Below are 18,619 nucleotides of genomic sequence, written 5' to 3'. Positions count from 1 at the left end.
GATCCTTTTCCTTGTCCTTTCATTGTTTCCTAATCTTTAATAATATTATTGACTTAATTCTTCCGTTCTCACGTAATATTGAAATAATTGTACAACAACTCTAGTCTACACGCCTAGTCTGCCTGTGGTTAAAATGTCCTTTTCGTGGACATAACAGAAATATTTAAGTGTATTAGCACGAAGGACAAAAAGACAGATCCAGTGCATTCTTTGGCCACGAAACATGTAATTACGGTTGTACATTATAAGCCGTTTCAAAGCCTACTTGGCTGCCTATATAAACAGCATTTTGGCCAAACTAAGTCACGTTCCAAATGTTGCCTAGACAGGCAGCTCGCTAGATTTGAACAAACGCCCATCGAGTTCAAAGGCATAAATGTGCGCACTAGCCCTTTAAGAGCGACAGACATGATCCACAAGCAGGAGAAGCAGGAGTGATTTCCTCTTGCGCTGCTACGATGTAACGGCTCACTACACCAGAGACGAGCCCATGACTACAGTGTGACTTCACTTAAGAGTTTTTATATCACCCTGGGCTATTTTTGTGGCCCAGTAGTGATGTACAGAGCAGATAGAGACGTTTATTAGAGGATGGCCGCAGACGTGGATAAAACTCCTGCTGGAGAGCCAAAGGATGATCATGAAGAAGATCGCGCGACTCCATCCAGCAGACGCGCCCGCTCACGTTTCAGGCAACTCTCCAGTTTATTTCTAATCGCTGCTGTTCCTTTATTCGGCTTTTGCATTAAATATTACCAGGACATCCAGCTTGTGAAACGACATGTAAGTTAATACCAGTTTGGTCAGAATTTCTTTGCAGTTTGACCCGTGAAGGAAGGATGCTTCTCAGAGCCATGAGATTTACTGCAGCTGTTCAAGCCACATGTAGTCCTTGCAGTTTGTTAAAATGCAATAAGTTTATTTAGTTTTAAACATTGCTCTTCTAAGATTAATTTTTGAACTGTCTTTTGTTATGTGGGAACAGTAAACTTGCATCTGGTGCTCCAGCTGTTTTACTAGGGTTGGATAATTGCCACAGCTGGGCAAGACTGTTAGGACAGCAACCCCCTCTTTCTCTCTCATATAGGCTATCTGTGTTACTTCTGTGTCGCTTCCTATATTAACCAGATTCTCCAGGCTGCCCTCCTACTCAGACTGATAATAGACCCAGACACAACATATAAAGTATGTCAGGAATTCAGTTAAAAATAAACAGACGTAGACATCATTGTGTCCTGTTGCCTTGGGGCAAGTATTCTGCTGTCCTTTCTAGTGTACAACTAGTTCTTTTGATTCGAATCTTGTCAATGAATCAATTGAACCGGTTCACAGAACCTATCAGAATGTTCTGAAGTCAAGCAAGCCACTTTGAACCTAGAATCGCCTCTTTCGAACATGTGATCCGTAATTAGCCGAGAACCCATGAGTAGAAAAATAATTTTGTCATTAAAGCCAATAATTTTTTATTAGCCGAATAACAGAAATTGTAAAAATAAAGGGTACTAAAATCTTGTAGTTTTTATGAAAGTTAATAAGTTAGTAAAGGGCAATTTCATTGAACCATACAAATTATATTTATTTATTCAATAAACACAAAAACATAATAAATTGCATTTTATTAAAGCAGTTATTTTAGCTCATGATGTATTTGTTATTCCGCGGTCCTTGACATTGTCATTAAAAAAAATAAAAATAAACACAAAATGCCACAATGTCCGGGAACACGGGATAACAAATACATCATGAGCTAAAATAATTGCTGAATTGTTTGCTGAACTGGTTCTTTGAAACAGACTATTCAAAAGAACTGATTGCAAAATGAATCTGTTTTTCCATCACTGGTGCAGCCTGATAACAGATGTGGACTAGCTTAGATTTGTTTTCTGTTGCAGGAGGCAGGATTGAAGGCTTTGGGAGCAGATGGACTCTTTTTCTTCTCATCCCTGGATACCGATCATGACCTCTATCTCAGTCCAGAGGAATTCAAACCTATTGCAGAAAAACGCACAGGTATTATTCTTGGCGTCTGTGCACTTGCAGAGCATTAACCTCCTTTCACAAGTAGATAGTCTATTGAAGCAGAATTAAGATGCTTCAAGACTATGTTCTTCATCACCTGTAGAAAACTGAATTCCAGCTAAGAGTTTTAAAGCATTGTTGCAATGTCTGATGTCCATCTCTGTTGCCTGAAGGTGTGGCACCTCCCCCAGAGTTTGAAGAGGAGATACCACATGATCCGAATGGAGAGACGCTGACCCTGCATGCTAAAATGCAGCCGTTACTGCTGGAAAGCATGACTAAGAGCAAAGATGGCTTTCTAGGGGTAATTTAAACATTGCACATTAATAAATTAAACTGAACTGTAAAAATTATAGTACGTGGACTGTTACAAGGTGCATACCCAAAATGTGCTCATAAGGTAAATTGAGAGCATTGTCTTTCTCATCAGGTTTCTCACAGCTCTCTTAGTGGGCTGAGATCTTGGAAACGTCCAGCTGTTCCTTCATCCATGTTTTATGCCAGTCAGTTCAAGGTCTTCCTGCCACCCAGTGGTAAATTGGCCCTGGGTGACACTTGGTGGATCATTCCCAGCGAACTGAACATCTTCACCGGCTACCTTCCCAACAACCGCTATCATCCTCGCACACCACGAGGCAAAGAGGTACAAATATACCTTTAAATTAGTTCAAATTATTTTAGATGCTTGAGCTGAATCGCATCAACAAAACCCTTTTCATTTAATATTACTTTGGTTTCACCAATTGTTGAAAAATGGGTGATCTGAGGTTGTCAAGGGCTATTTGATCAAGAATGATTCAATTTCTGTTTAGTTGGTGGATAGATGATGTGATTATTTATCATTTATCTGCAGGTACTGATCCACTCTCTGCTGAGTATGTTCCACCCGCGGCCTTTTGTGAAATCCCGCTTTGCTCCACAGGGGGCAGTGGCTTGTATACGGGCTGCTAGTGATTTCTATTATGACATTGTTTTCAGGTGAGTTAAAATAAAACATGCTGTCATGTTTAAATAAGGTTTTTGTCATCCAGAATAAATGGGATTTTCTTAAAATCAAGTAGAAGTTTACTTTGTATGTCACTTGAAGAATATCTGATTGTAACTTCAGTTTTAACTGTGTTTTAATTTTGAGCCTCCAACTGAATCCTATCTTATTGGGTTACTAATTATAGAATCCATGCTGAGTTCCAGTTAAATGACGTTCCAGACTTTCCATTCTGGTTCACTCCTGGACAGTTTTCTGGTAACATCATCCTCTCCAAAGATGCTTCTCACATCCGAGAGTTTCACCTCTACGTGCCAAATGACAAGTCAGTCTTCCCTCCACTATTCCTAACTGCAAAAACTTTTAAGGTGCTGAGTGTAGGGCTGCATACTTAATCGTGTTCATGATTTCTATTTCTCAAGATTATTTTAGCATAATTACCTGCAATATTTGCCTGCTGGTTCCGCATGCTTCCATATTAATAGAAAAACATTGACATAATTTGGAATAATGCCTAGAAATTTTACTGTTTTAGTTCTTAATAATGTAGAGAATGTGTTAAATATGACATAATGACTTGACATTCTTTTCATTTTTAAAAGTGCAATAATTAATTGTATTAAATGTAAAAAGAAATAGATTAATAATTGCAGGGGTTTTTTTGTTTTGTTTCTTGAGCAAAATCATTTTGGTTATCAGTTTAACCATTATTCTGCAGCCCTAGTTGATTGTGTTTTATGTGGCAGATCTCTGAATGTGGACATGGAGTGGCTTTATGGGGCCAGTGAGAGCAGCAACATGGAGGTGGATATTGGATACCTGCCTCAGGTTTGTGCTCATGTTTATGCAGAACATCTTCTGAGGGTTTTGATTTGTGATATGCGTAATACATAAGTGCTTCTCCTGACATTTTGCTGTATGCTTTTTAATCAGTTTTTTGATTAGTCAAAGCCATGCATTGTTGGGCTGTGCAATTAATCCATGTGATTGTCATGCGCATCTCGTCAGTAAAGCCGGTTCAGTGATTGGCAGTAAATCGCCATCACCTGCTTTCAAATTGAGTGGCATTTACTACACAAAGCCGTAGTTCACTGACAAGCTAGGCAATATCACCTTCATAATCGCGGATGAACCTAGTTACCTAGCTTGTCAGTGAGCTACGGCTTTGTGTAGTAAATGACACTCCATTTGAAAGCAGGTGATGGCGATTTACTGCCAATCACTGAACCGGCTTTACTGACGAGATGCGCATGACAATCACATGCGATTAATTGCACTGCCCTAATGCATTGTATTCTTGGCTGAAATACACAAAGTAAATGGGCTGTATATGTTTACAGATGGAGCTCAGGGCCGAAGGTCCCTCCACTCCCTCAGTGATCTATGACGAGCAGGGGAACATGATTGACAGCCGAGGGGAGGGAGGAGAGCCCATTCAGTTTGTCTTTGAGGAGATTGCCTGGAGTGCAGAGCTGAGCAGAGAAGCAGCATCCAGACATTTGGAGGTCACAATGTACCCATTTAAAAAGGTGAGTCCTCTGACTCGCAATCAACAAACTCTTTTTCTTAAACATCTTAATTTGTTGTTGAGAGTCTGCAGCAACACTGCTGCATTGTTGAAAAGGTATGTTTTGAAGCATGGCTGCTGGTTTGAACTGGTTTAAGCTGGTCATGTGCTGGTCCTAAGCAACTGGCTCCTGCTCAGGACCAGCTCAAACCAGCAGCCATACTTCAAAACACACCTAACCAGCATATGCTGGATTTTTCAACAGGGTGAACAGATGTTCTTTAAGATATCAATATTTTTTGGTGACGTTGGCTGAGTAGTTAACCGATAAATAGAAACGTTTGCATTGTTGTCATTATCAATCTCATCAGAGGGTTTTCTTTTTGGAAGGTGCCATATTTACCATTCAGTGAGGCCTTTAGCAGAGCTGATGCAGAGAAGAAGCTGGTTCACTCCATCCTGCTCTGGGGGGCCCTGGATGACCAGTCATGCTGAGGTAAGACACCCAAAAATGGGCATAACAAAGAATACAAACTTCTGGAGCAGTTAAGTTTGGCCATAATGGTCAGCATGACTTTAGCTGCATCTTGATATCTGCTGACAGTGTTAATCATCGGTCAGAATTGGTTTTATAGCTAGAGTTCTAGGATTCTTTCAGCTACATTAGATGTTTCTCTAATTTGCGTTCTTTACACGTTTCTTCTTCCTTATCTGCATTAGGTTCAGGGCGGACTCTTCGAGAGACCGTCCTCGAGAGTTCGCCCGTTTTGGCCTTGCTCAACCAGAGCTTCATCAGCAGCTGGTCTCTAGTCAAAGAGCTGGAGGATCTGCAGGTGGGGAGTTTGGGTCGTTTAGTTGACACGTTGTTAAGCTAAATGAAGTTGTCCTTATTTAGAATAATTTAGTGTTTGACCTTCATTTAGAGTGATAAGAAGAATCTGGACTTGAGTAAAAAGGCTCGTTTGCATTTGGAAAAGTATACTTTTCCAGTGGAGATGATGGTGGCACTGCCCAATGGCACTGTGGTGAGTCGTCTTTAGCTTTCTTAACCAGCTCAGTCTGGGTCAGTCTGTGCCAACTGCTTGTTTCAATGAATATCACTCTTAACTTCTCCAGGTCCATCACATCAATGCTAATAATTTTCTGGACCAGACATCCATGAAAACAGAAGAGGAAGAGGGGTCTGCTATCAGTTTCTCAGCAGGTTTTGAGGATCCTTCAACTTCCACATACATTCGCTTCTTACAGGAAGGACTCGAAAAGGCCAGACTTTACCTGGAATCATAAAACCGTTTCTCTCCAGAAACATTGGTGCACATTAGAGATAAATGAGGGGAGTATATGAGGGAGAAAGAAAGGAAGCACTGATATCAGCTCTGCTTCCCCATGTCTGATTTTAGGAATGGAATGTGGAGGAGCTGATGCAATTTCTTCATTCAGAAGGCACCTGGTGACCACATCTTAGAGTGATTCATTCCATGTAAAAGTGCACAATATAACATCATGTTGTCACAAGAGTGTGGTATGTCACACAGTGAAACCTAAAGGGTGTTTAACTGTACACAACACAATCTCAATCAAGTCATATATTTTTATATATAAAATTTGCCAATTTTGTGCAAACCTTACACTTCCTGAGTGACGAATGTCATTAGTCTGATCCATTGTTCGGACTAATGAACTGAAATGGCATTATTGGATATTGATCTGAAAAAGCCACTTTTATACTTTTGTTTCATACATACAAAGCCACTTATGTTTTTGCTGCATAATTTTTGTTTGTAGTTCCAGATAGACCTGTAGGACACAGAACGTTGCTGGCTGTGGCTTCCTTGATTAGGCAGTTTGTGATGGTCTGATCTGAAAGCCCAATCAGGGTGAGACCAGACCTGATGTTGTTCATGTCTGTGGAAGCAATGTCTGCTTTTCTGTGTCTTAACAGAATACTGGCACTATGCTAAAACACACACAAAGCGAAGCTTTGGATTTCAGCTTAACCACAAAGCTGCAGGAATGCTGCCATGGGCTCTAATATATCATGTCCACTTTTGTCTAATGGTGGAGGTACGTAATGGTCAGTTAGGAACATCACACTTTTTTTTTTTTTTTTTTTTTTTTTTTTTTTCTTTTATAAATTAAATGTAATGCAAAAAGCTCACATGCACTCATGTCTGATCCTTTCTACCACATTTAAGCTGAAGACCAGAGTAGAAACGGGAAGGAATACTAGATTTAAAATGTAAGTTGGCATATTCATTGTCTTTAAACGGTGCAATAGGTTGTTAATCTTTTCAGCAGATAACTTTTGCACTACTGTTCAAAAGTTTGGGATCTGATTTGTTTAAATGTTTTTAAAATGAGTGCTGACAATTAAAAGAATTATGCTGACAATTCATTTGATCTAAAATACAGTAGTATTATAAAATATTACTATTTAAAAATCTATTTTGTTTTAAAATGTAGTGTTTTCATGTGATGACAACATTATGCTGCTCAAAAAACGTCCGGATCAATGTTGAAAATAGTTGCTGCTTTATATTTTTTGTAGACAATGATACATTTTTAAGAGTGAAATAGATAACTAGAATGTTCAATAGAAATCTTTTGTAACAATAGAAATGTCTTTACTGTCATTCAAGATCAATTTAATATATCCTTTCTAAATAAAAATATTGTACTGACCCCAAACTTTTGCATGGTAGAGAATGAAATAACATCCCCATACCTGCAGTTTTGTGTAAATGCAATTCTCTACTGCTGTCAAGTGTTTTTTTTTTTTTTTTTTTTAAATATAGAAATAAAACATTGTTGTTAATCAGTTTTATTAGGTAATGAGTTAATGAACACTTTCAGTATTGAGTGACTGCATTTTCACATGTATAAATATTGCATTTGGTCAGACTACAAGTTTTGACAGTTTTAGAATATTTTGTACAGATAACTTACGGAACTGATGTTATTACCATTGTAAGAGTTATTTACAGAATAGGTTTTCCTACAGGCTAGGAACACATCCACACGGGTACTTAAGACTTTTTGTGGATGTCTAAGAAAGGTCTGCTAGACCAAAAGCCTCTCAAGACTTAAAACATGCAACTCTGGGGTTTGTGTGATGTTTATGTGTGTGGTATTCAACCCGAAGTCATTTCAGTCTTGGTTTTGACTTGAGTGATGAGAAACCTTTTCCATGTGTAAAAGTACAGCTGTGGGTTTAAACTAATGCCTAAACCAGTGTTTATAACTGATGCTGTGCTTACTAACAGCGGACGAGGCTTTAATCAGTGCTATTTAGTCAGGGCTTTGCTTATTTTTGTTGAATCCTAAATTAACACAGATAAAAGTTCATCACAATAATATTCAAGCTGTAACCAGAGCTTCAGTAACAATGCAGGATTCACAATCAACCTCACCAGTACAAACACATCGCTCCGATAATGTTTTTTGGACAGAGTCCTCCATTCTGTCCCAGAATTCACCTAAAGATATTGTTTCTTGTATGAAGTGCACACATTCAAATAAATGCATCTTAATGACAAGACGAAACCTTTTTTTTTTTCTTCATGATGGTAAAGATGTTAGGTGAGATTTCATTCCCTTGACTTCCCTTCAGGCAGATTATTCAGCGTTCATAGTTTGCAGTGTCTCTTTCCTTTGATTTACAGGTGTTAGTAAACTGTGGAGAATTAGTTTATCTGTTAATGGCCATATTTCCCCTAAATCATGATGTTTTAGATTATTTTCAATGCTTGTGTCAGCTGAATGTCCAAGCTTCCAACTCCAGAATCGTGAAATCGCTGGTCTCAGACAGGCTGCAGTTATTAAAGGTGAAACAGGGGCTGCTTCTGCCCAAGAACAACCTCTCGTCCACCCACAAACCAAAGTGACCGCTGGGACGAAAAGAAACAAATTCAGTTTAGAAGTAATAAAATTAAGAATAAGAAATATTTGCATGTTAACATTTTGCAGAATACTAATACGTACCTTCCTCCTCCAATGGCAAAAGCATCCAAATCTCCTTTGATAAAAAACGAGTTTTCCCCAGTCCAACGGAAACACTTAAAAGGAAACAAATGTAAAGTTGAAGGTGTATAAAAGATATTGTCATTGCAAACATTTCAGTTTGATTCCCTCAATGACAATAAATATACTCAAATGTATCTTTATTGGAATTTACCTTAAAGCGTGGATGAGACAGGAACAGGAAGGTCTCTCCAGTGCCATAAAATGCTTCACTAGGATGCAGCGGATGTGAGAGGAAGCACCCAAAAACCTGAGTAGTAGTAAAAACCACTCAATAACTAACCAAAACAGATTTACAAAAGTAAAACATCTGTCTTAGATCAAAATGACAAGTGGAAGTAATATTTCAATTGTGTGGAATTCAAATCACATGAACAGTGATCATTAAATGTCCATTCTGATTAGAGCTGTGAAAAAATGTATGACCTGCTGGTTGTGGTCCTTGATGAGAATCAGCACAGGCGAGTCGGTGGTGCTGAGTTTCCTATAAAGAGTCTTGAGACTGGCCCCGTGTTTGTCCGTGCTGTAGGACAGCTGCCACGTGTATCCAATTGTACGAGGAGGCAGCTCTTTTGAGATCTGAGAGAAAATATTTTACTACTCATTAAACACACTAGGCCTCCAGAATCAGCTCGTCATTATTTTGCAATGCTGCATGAATTTGGCTATGCATTAATGTTCATGTATGTTAGTGCGTACTGACCTCTCTAACTTGTTGGGCATCCAGGATGACACTCTGGTTCAGAATGTGACTCAAACCTTCTGGTTCAGTAGAGACAGAAGCTTTTGGCGCACTCTCCTCCACTGACACCATCTGTACAGGAGCAACATGTGTTTGACTCACCAACTCATAAATTACTGTTTAAAAGTTTGGGGTCAGTAATTTTTATTTATTGAAAGACATGAAAACTTATTTAGTAATGATGCATTAAATTGATCAATAACAAAAGTGTTTATAAAGACAATGTAGAAATAATGACATGTATTTCAAATATTGTTCTTTTACATTTTATGGTCAAAGTTTACTGAAAAAAAAAAAAAAAAAAAAAATCAAGATTTCCACTCAACAATAAACATTAATAATCGATAAGAAATGCTTGAGCACCAAATCAGCATATCAGAATGATTTCTGAAGGATCATATGACACTGGAGACCGGAGTCATGCTGAAAATTCAGCTTTGGGAATAAATTATATTTACAGAAACATTCATTTTAAACTGTAATACTTTATATTTTACAATAATTTGATCTTTAAAAAAATATGACCTTTAAACAAACTTTCAACACTGCCATGTGTAAAATAAACAACAGCAGATCCTTAAAAGCACATTCAAACAAATTTCCATTTTGCTGGCTTAATAATCCTCAGTGGTATTGGACTTAAAACCCAAGAATGAACGCAACTTTAACTACGGTGGATTCATAATGCGGAGCTGTTTTTTTCTTACATTTGTGAAATAGGATAGGTTTACACCAAATTAAAATCTACATATTCAAATATTCTTTGACCTGTGGGTTCATTTTGTCTTCACATTTTCAACCAAATAGTATATTTAAACAGAATAAAAAGCTTAACAAGAACTTTTGTATTAAATAAAAAATAAACTCCAGTTAAATTTTAAAGTTTTTATTCATTAGGCAATAAAATGTGCTACAAAAATACTTGTTTAAATGTACAAATAAAACACCAAATATGCTTTAAAATTCTTATTTACATATTTGCATAAATACACAAAAGTATATGCATATTTGCAAAATAAACATTTATGAAAATACTCTTTGCTATAAACAATTGTCAGTGCTACAGTCTCAGTAAAAACATGATCTGTTACGGGTGTTTTTTTTGCCCAGCCTCATACAGTATTTGATAGATCTTGAACTTAACCTCAGACTTCACCTGAGGATCAATTTTTGCCAACATGTCTGCAATGACAGCAGCAAATCTGAAATCCTCGCTGTCCTGCTGCATGGCCCTCTCCCTCTCCCAGTCCAGCTGCTCCAGTATCTTCAGTAAGGCGTCTTCAGTGGTAGACTTACTCTTAGGCATTATGTCGGTAGAAGATGATGATGCATTGGAACAGGGTGAGATGCTTGGGGCAGGGAAGGCTGAAATTGAGCAAGGCGAGGGGCTGCGTTTGGGTGAGGGGCTGCGTTTAGGTGATGGACAGGGTAGAAGGGGAGTGGATGGGGTGGGTGGAAGAGGCGATGATGATGGCCTGAGGGTCAGAGGTAGAGGGCTTCCCGAAGTCACAGTCTCTGATGCTCCTGATGCTGGAGAGACTGGGAAGCGGTTTGACTTCAGTAGTTCCTCAATGGAGACCACTTTACATATATCCTTGATTAAAACAAACAAACAGTAATTACATTCAGGTACAAAAGGTACAAGTTGTAAATATACCGAACAGTTATGTTCTTTCATATTGCGACCTACATCCGATTGAAAGATTATTGAAAAATAATAAAAGTAGGGCAGATTTTAAATTTCAGTAAACAGCGTGACTTAAAATGTGCGCATTAAACGATGCAACAAAATGGTAGCATCGATCAATAACGTTAAAAAATGAAGAGTAAACTAAAACGGATTAACAGTTTCCATGAATAAGTTTCATGAGTGTTTTCTCTACTGTTGTCATGTGTTTAAGTATTATCTCTATTGTTTGAACACGGCACGTATTTTACAATTAGAATTTTATTAGACCGCATAGCAATAATCATCCAAGGATTTCAACAATATGTAGAAAACATGGTAACTTTACACATTTTTAAATCAACACGAGACAGAGCAACAGACTCGCTAAGTTAGCTAGGATGCTACCATCCAAAAACATCATTTTTGTTTCTTACCTTCACATTTGGGCCTTTTTCCCGATGTTTAACAAATTGGCTTAACCATCCCAGCTCTGCCATGATCCTGTAGGGACTTGGATCACTGCTTCTTGCGTGGACCCTCTTCTTGATCCTCACAAACTTGTCTCTTAAGTTCTTCCACACTTTACGGCACTCTGCCTCGTCTTTCCCCGTTGCGGCAGCGACTTCGTTCCACGCTTTCTGAATCAAGTGAAGGTCACTATGATGGCGCATATTCGGATCATAGAGGTGCCTGTGCCGACGCACTTGCTCCGCTAATATTCTTTCGAAGTTATTCATTTTTAATGAAGTTGCGAAAATTTGAGACGCAAGAACGCGCGCGGTATTGCGCTGACGTCACGTCACTGGTGCGCGCGGACGCAAATGTTTTGGCAGTGCGCTGCAGTGCTTGACATTCAAGGCTGTTGGCGCTGTGGTATAAAACAGCTTTTTCTTTAAAAGATTGATATGACTAGACTACACCTTTAATCTAAGTTTAAAACCAAAAACGAATATGGAAATTTTCGAGGCTGCAGCCCACAAGATCCAGGGGGCGTGGTTGGATCCAGATCCAACTCCTCCCACCTTACATATACCTAAACCTACCCATCTCCATCCCCTGATCCCTAAACCCACCCATCTCCACCCCCTGATCCCTAAACCCACCCCATCTCCACCCCCTGATCCCTAAACCCACCCCATCTCCACCCCCTGATCCCTAAACCCACCCATCTCCACCCCCTGATCCCTAAACCCACCCATCTCCACCCCCTGATCCCTAAACCCACCCATCTCCACCCCCTGATCCCTAAACCCACCCCATCTCCACCCCCTGATCCCTAAACCCACCCCATCTCCACCCCCTGATCCCTAAAACCAACCCATCTCCACCCCCTGATCCCTAAACCTACCAATCTCCACCCCCTACAATCCCTGCCGACCCGAGACTCGAACCCACGACCTTCAGGTTACAAGTCCAACTCTCTATCTATTAGGCCACAACTGCCCCAATGACTAAAATCTACTAAAGATTTTTCTTTAAGTCTCTTAAGCTCACCAAGGCTGCATTTATATTAATAAAAAAATACAGTAAACAGCAATATTATTAAATATTATTGCAATAATAAAAAAGGGTTTTGTATTTAAGTGTAATTTTTTTCTAGTTTTTTGTGACTTCGTTGTCAATAGAAGCAACACTACAGGTCCACGAACATGGTTGAGCAATTACCTCAACAAGTGAATTATGACGTTTACACATGTACAAATATGCAACGTATGAGTTGTTTGTTCAATCCATACATTTAGTAAATGACTGACCTCCCAGTCCTCCCCAGCCTGGCCTTCTCGTGGAGACCCCTCCTCTTCCTCCTGCTCCTCCTCATCCAGAAGCACAAAATCCTCTTCATCTGCTTCGTCCTCTTCTCCTCCCTCCAGAATGCACAAGTCTGGCCGATGCTGGCTCAGGTAAGCATAAAGCTCGTCTGACCTACAGCACAAAATATCAGGCAGAAAAAAGAATAAACAAGAAAGTGAGATGAAGGAGCTTGTGCTTTATGACATTATTACCATATTTCTGCTCTTTCTTGCTGTTCATTTCACCAGGCAGCCTGTGTAGTCTAGGTAATTCTTAAGTACCTTTCCTGCTGCATGGTGAACCAGGCATCTCTGGAGGGGATTTTAGGTTTAGAGAAAGCCTTTTTCTTCGCATGCTTAATCATCTGTCGAATTCTCACAAACATCAGAGATCTGTTTACACCACTACTAGATGTAGCAGCACCTGATGAGTAAAAAGAGTTATAACTATATTAAATGAGAAAAATATCATGATAATCCTTGTTTTTGTGTACTTAGTACAAGTTAAATGTCAAAGTTCTTGAATAAAATGATTACCTGAAAATTGTCTTTCCAAATATGATTGCTGTTCTGTTTTGTCTGTGTGTTCATATTCTTTGTTTCCTCTCTGAATGCTGTCTGGTCCTCCACAACAGAAAGTAGCAGCTGCTGTTAGCATTCCCCCGGACTCTAAAGTCAGCTGTCTCTCAGTTTCGGCCATGTCCCCTGCCTCTCCACCTTCCTCATCCTCTTCCTCAGGATTGGCAGCCGGAGTTGCTGTCGGATCATGTGTAACAGAGGACTTGAGAGCAAGAACGGCCTTTAATGCTGACTGATGGTTTTTCTTGTGCTCTTTTTTGCTCTTTGATGGCTTACAACGGTTACATCTGGAAAAAAAAAAGGTTTAAAATAAGTGATGATCAATGTGTCTGTGCTTGTGTAGTGAAGGGAAGGCAATAAACAATCAAGGTGTGGAATTTTAAAATGTAGCCTGGGGGTGCTATATATAATATATATATATGTGTGTGTTTGTGTACGTGATGTTAAAATGTTAAGAAGTAAAACTAACCCCAGTAAATCTCAATTACGTGCTTTAATAAAATGGCAGTAAGCCAATTATTTAATTTAGGAAACTGCATCCATGCAGTAAAGCAGGAAGCACCTGTATGTCTTGTTGAAGTGAATGTGAGAGATGTCCTTGTAGAAGGACACTGAGGTAAGATCATCCACAGAGCAGGAGAATACATATTCTTCACAGCCATTCTCCTGAACAAGTGGTTGAGACTTCTGAGGGTCAAAAAAGATCTTATTGGACGTCACCAGCAATATTCCAGAGACCACACCCTAGTGAGACAAACAGAATGGAGAGTTAGAAGTTAAGTATGCTGTATTTTAAGAAATGTACTGGGAATACAGAACAGCATAACAAACACAACATTCTCACCTTTCTGTCTGTGATGTAACGAGAGAATAGTTTGAGGCAAGACAAGCCAGCTGGCCCCTCCCACTGAGAGCATTCAGATGGGAGAGCCAATAGACATACATTTCCATCAGGTAAAGGAACCGCCTCCACATCCTAAGAGATGAATAAACATCACACAAAGCAGCAGAAAAAAAGCCATTGTGAACCACTACACAATGGCATCACAAAGAGCTTAAAATGTCGCTCACTTTTACGCTCTTACCGTCAGCTTGTCATATTCTGCATCTGTGGAAGGGGACACAAGAGTCGCTGTTCCCACAACACCAACGTCGAGCGCAGGATCGAGGCTGTGCTCTTGTCTAGAACGCAGGTCAGAAGCTGTCTCCGTAGACGTTGAGGCCTTGTTCTTGGGTAACTGTTTGAGGTGGTTCATAAGGAAAGACATAGTCACACTGACAACGGTTTCACTTCCCTACCTTCCACACTGCTGTACACCCCCTCATTTCCTTTTTCATAGCCCTGTGACACCAGATGACTGGACAGAGTCACAGCAGCCAGAAACTATGAGCCAATCACACAGATGCAGAATTCATGCAAATGGGATCATGGGACGCTGACAGTTCCTGTCATAGATTATTTTCCTAGATTATTGTCTCCCTGTGTATTTAAGTAAATAGTAGAACTGTCCAGATAAATCTCATACATAAAGCACAAAATGAATATGCACCGTAAAGACAGCCTATGGGCCTGTGAGGTTGAGTGGGAAACTTACTAAACAGAGCATATTAGAATGATATCTGAAGGATCTTGTCACTCTAAAGACTGGAGTAATGGCTGCTGAAAATTCAGCTTTGCCATTACAGGAATAAATTACATTTTTAAAATGTATTAAAATAAAAAACTGTAATAATACAGTAAATGTAATAATATTTAATATAATCAAACAATCACAACCTTGGTGAGAATAAGACACTTAAAATAAATAAATTAAATTAAATATCAACCCCTAACCTTTGAACAGTCATATATAATAAAATATAATAAATATGATTTAAGATGCATAATAAAAAGTACATAGAGACAACATAAATAAAAACCTCTGCAAAAACAATTCTGACCTTTATTTCTGGTTTTATTCTTTCCATAAATTGAACGGTGGAGTTCTTTTTGTTCTTTGTTACACAAATCAATGAACTCTGTGCACAGTGTAACATCTGATCATCCAAACTCAAATTTTTCAGTTGCTGTTGCTTTGCTACAGACAACTGTCTCCATGCATGCAAAATATTGTTGATAACATGCAAATCACAAATCCACACAAACGTCTGTTGTTCTTATACTGTACCTAATGATTTGCATAGTTTTAACTTTAACGTTGAAGTTTTAACTTTACACCCACAGCAAAACTTTCAGCACTTTGACAATGATTTCTAGACTTGGAACTGTTTAAATCCAGCATACTTCATAGCATAATACAAGGCAGTTTTTTTCCAGAATGGCAAAAAAGTTGGTTCATCTGGTGGAGCTTCGATAACCACAGACACAATAAACTGTTTTTTCAAACATTGTGTCTCTGTGGAACGCTAGTCAAACAATATTAAGAAGAGAAGAGAAGAGAAGAGAAGAGAAGAGAAGAGAAGAGAAGAGAAGAGAAGAGAAGAGAAGAGAAGAGAAGAGAAGAGAAGAGAAGAGAAGAGAAGAGGAGATTTTTCTGGGTCATCAGATTTAGCCTAGTTTATTGTTCCGGGTTTATTAATTCAATTTAATTAATGAAATATTAGTTACCCAATTCTTTGCAGTCGACATTCTCCCAATATATTTGTCATAACGTTTCCACGTTCTCCTTAAAATATCCATTCAGACAGTTTCACTAGAGTTATTTCACAGCTTGACTAAAGAGCATGGGGTGTTTCAGTAACCTTTGTTCTAAAGTTATCAATAGATAACATTAATGTATGACACAATGTTGGCTGTTATATTTATGGAGACTTCTATCACTTATCAACAGGATTATGAAGGCGATGGAGTGTGTTAATAAGCTTAAAAAGTTTACTCACTACATGTTCTTTGTTTCTGCATGACTCCAAAGTCTTCGTTGTCGGATCTTTAGCAGGAAACGCAGCCTCTATGAAGTTAAATGGAAAAACACAAGCTGCATCAACTAGAGTGAAAGCAGATGTGTTTGTTTCTCAGTTTGTTTCTTCAGCTGTTTAAACTAAAGACACTAAAAGACAAAGAATATTTAGCAAGCAGTAAATCATTTTAAACCTGTGTGTGACAGTCACAGTTCAGTCTGCGTATGTTATATGTAATACTGATAATTAATTAACTGATAAAAAATAATGTACATTGGGATTTTTACTGTTTGTATGTATGTGTGTATAAAAGCTGCAAGTTGGCTTTAATGTACACCGCTATTTTAAAGTTTAGGGCAATTTAAGGTTTTTTTTAAATGTTTTTGAAAGAAATGGTCTTAGACTCACCAAAGCTGCATTTCTTATATCAGAAATACAGTAAAAACAGTTATATTGTGAAATATTATTACAATTTAAAATAATTGTTTTGTATTTAGTATACTTTAAAATGTTATTTATTCCTGTGATGGTAAAGCTGAATTTTCCATTCTTCAGTGTCACATGAGGTTAATATGCTGATTTGGAGCTAAAGAAACATGTCTTATTATCATTGTTGATAAATTGTGTTGCTCAATATTTGTTTTTTGGAATCTGGGATTCTTGGATGAATATATCGTTTATATTCATCAAATATAACGAATATAACGCAAATCCGTACTGCTTAATCCATTTGCCATGATAAAAAAAGTAAATTCATAATCAAACACTAATCAGATACAAGTGTTGTGTGGTTAGATTAGGTCATTTACGTACCCTTTAGATAGTACTGTCTTAGTTTGGGGTTCCGGATTTGGTGATGTCCTTTGACACACTCCTGCACAACACTCTTCCCCAGTGCACCCTGAGCACCAATGCAACACTGAGCAGTAATGAAGCCTGGCGGCTGCGAAACTCCAGCCGGCAGCTTTGATCCCAATCTAAATCAAAAAGATGACACAGGTCTCTTTATGAGCTTGATCTAAACATTGATGATTCTTTTTTCATCTATTCCTTAGACGAAGCCAAACCTTACCTGTTCTTAACATTTCCAAAGTAGCTGGCCCTGCTCTTGTCTCTCTGAGCTCTGTGGTCCATGAGGTTTGACTGCAGAGACTGAGAAATGGCCAGTCAAAAATGTTTACCCTTCCAGTGCAAGAATCAGTGATGGAACGATTGCCCACTGCAGTGTCGGCATCTGGAAATCTTCCTCCTTCTTCTCACCATCCTCATCAACATTCTCTTCACTCTACAGAAAACCTGCAATATGAGAGGAAAAAGGGAAATTAAGATTTGGTTTACTTCACCTTATTTATTTTATGTACTATTATAATATTTAATTGATATATTTGCATCTGCAATTTGGTAAAGGATAAAAACATGCCATGCCATGTTGACTGAAAGACATTTTCTCTTTATATCCAAATACAGGCATTTAATATTCAGAAAATAGGCCTACATACAGTCTAACAAAAGGCACAGGTAGGCATATTTATGCAAATTGGCCTACTTGAGCCCAATATTACAGCAAATACCAGGTCCAGTATGTGGTTCATCCAAGATATACAAGATTCCAAAAACAGATGCTTAAAACAAGCTTCAGTCATTTAATGCAGAAGCAATAATCAGGCCCAAAACAGCACAAGATGTGGTTTGTTGATATTATCTAATGTGCTGCTGCAGGCCCGAGCTGCATCACAATGTCGCACTTCTGTGTCTAGCAGCCACATTCACAGATATGCATTAATAATAAACACTTTAATGTCCGATGTCACTCACTACTGTCACTTTACTGAATCCTTGACAGATCATTGTTATTCGTCCTGATTAAAATTCTTCAGCAGTAATCCTAATGATGGACCACTTATTGGTCTAGCGTTTATGTTTTCCTCTAAACTTGTCACTAAACATGAGTTCTAAAGATCTAAAAAATCATTAAATATATGCATTTGTCTTACCTCGGTCTTTAAAGATCCCATATAACGACCAGTTGATCGGGACGCTCCGCATGATGCTCTGCCATGTGTTTTGATGCCTCTGCAGTGAATCTGTCACCAGTCATTAGATAACAGAGCAGGACCGCACGATTAAACTCGAAATGTTGTATAATGCACCGACTGAAAAGCTCTCTCTCTATATATTTGAATTTATATATCTACATTTGTGTAGTATGGCTAAGCAAGTATATTAACTTTATCTGCGGGGTGACTTTTATTTTATTTTTATATATAAAAAAGAATAAATACACAAACCAGACTTGTCTGTCTTAAAAACTTAAAAGCATAAAATCCTAAATCTATTTTTATTTATATAAACACATTTGTTTTAAAGCGGTATAGTTTAACTCTATGTATAAATTGACTTTTATTTTGCA

General features: G+C 38.4%; 2 protein-coding genes and 1 pseudogene across 3 annotated transcripts; 1 reads left to right on the top strand and 2 right to left on the bottom strand.

The window, feature by feature from the left end:
- The first annotated feature begins 397 nt into the window (after nt 1–397).
- Nucleotides 398–8,045, top strand: LOC306886261 (selenoprotein N-like; annotated as a pseudogene). The gene is made up of 12 exons (XR_013785946.1): nt 398–783; nt 1,893–2,010; nt 2,193–2,323; nt 2,450–2,662; nt 2,873–2,997; nt 3,192–3,329; nt 3,751–3,832; nt 4,345–4,533; nt 4,902–5,007; nt 5,232–5,344; nt 5,435–5,536; nt 5,628–8,045. The product of XR_013785946.1 is annotated as a selenoprotein N-like (transcript).
- LOC306886257 (oxidation resistance protein 1-like) lies at nt 7,318–18,597 on the bottom strand. Its single transcript, XM_079443219.1, has 15 exons — nt 18,204–18,597; nt 17,282–17,505; nt 17,023–17,186; nt 16,192–16,259; nt 14,397–14,549; nt 14,156–14,287; nt 13,874–14,055; nt 13,270–13,598; nt 13,015–13,156; nt 12,697–12,865; nt 9,235–9,345; nt 8,958–9,110; nt 8,686–8,781; nt 8,493–8,566; nt 7,318–8,398 (listed from the first exon to the last, which is right to left on the bottom strand). The coding sequence occupies exons 2-15, from the start codon at nt 17,341–17,343 to the stop codon at nt 8,263–8,265; spliced, it is 1,971 nt and encodes a 656-aa protein (XP_079299345.1). The 5' UTR covers nt 17,344–17,505; nt 18,204–18,597; the 3' UTR covers nt 7,318–8,262.
- LOC306886280 (uncharacterized protein) lies at nt 10,146–11,746 on the bottom strand. The gene is made up of 2 exons (XM_079443260.1): nt 11,377–11,746; nt 10,146–10,867 (listed from the first exon to the last, which is right to left on the bottom strand). Exons 1-2 carry the CDS (start codon nt 11,677–11,679, stop codon nt 10,361–10,363), a joined length of 810 nt encoding a protein of 269 aa, XP_079299386.1. The 5' UTR covers nt 11,680–11,746; the 3' UTR covers nt 10,146–10,360.
- Nucleotides 18,598–18,619: the final 22 nt, after the last annotated feature.

Source organism: Barbus barbus, assembly GCF_936440315.1.
Source record: "Barbus barbus genome assembly, chromosome: 20".
Classification (NCBI taxonomy): Eukaryota; Metazoa; Chordata; class Actinopteri; order Cypriniformes; family Cyprinidae; genus Barbus; species Barbus barbus.
Note: the sequence above shows the minus strand (reverse complement) of the source record. Positions and strands in the feature narration are given on the sequence as shown.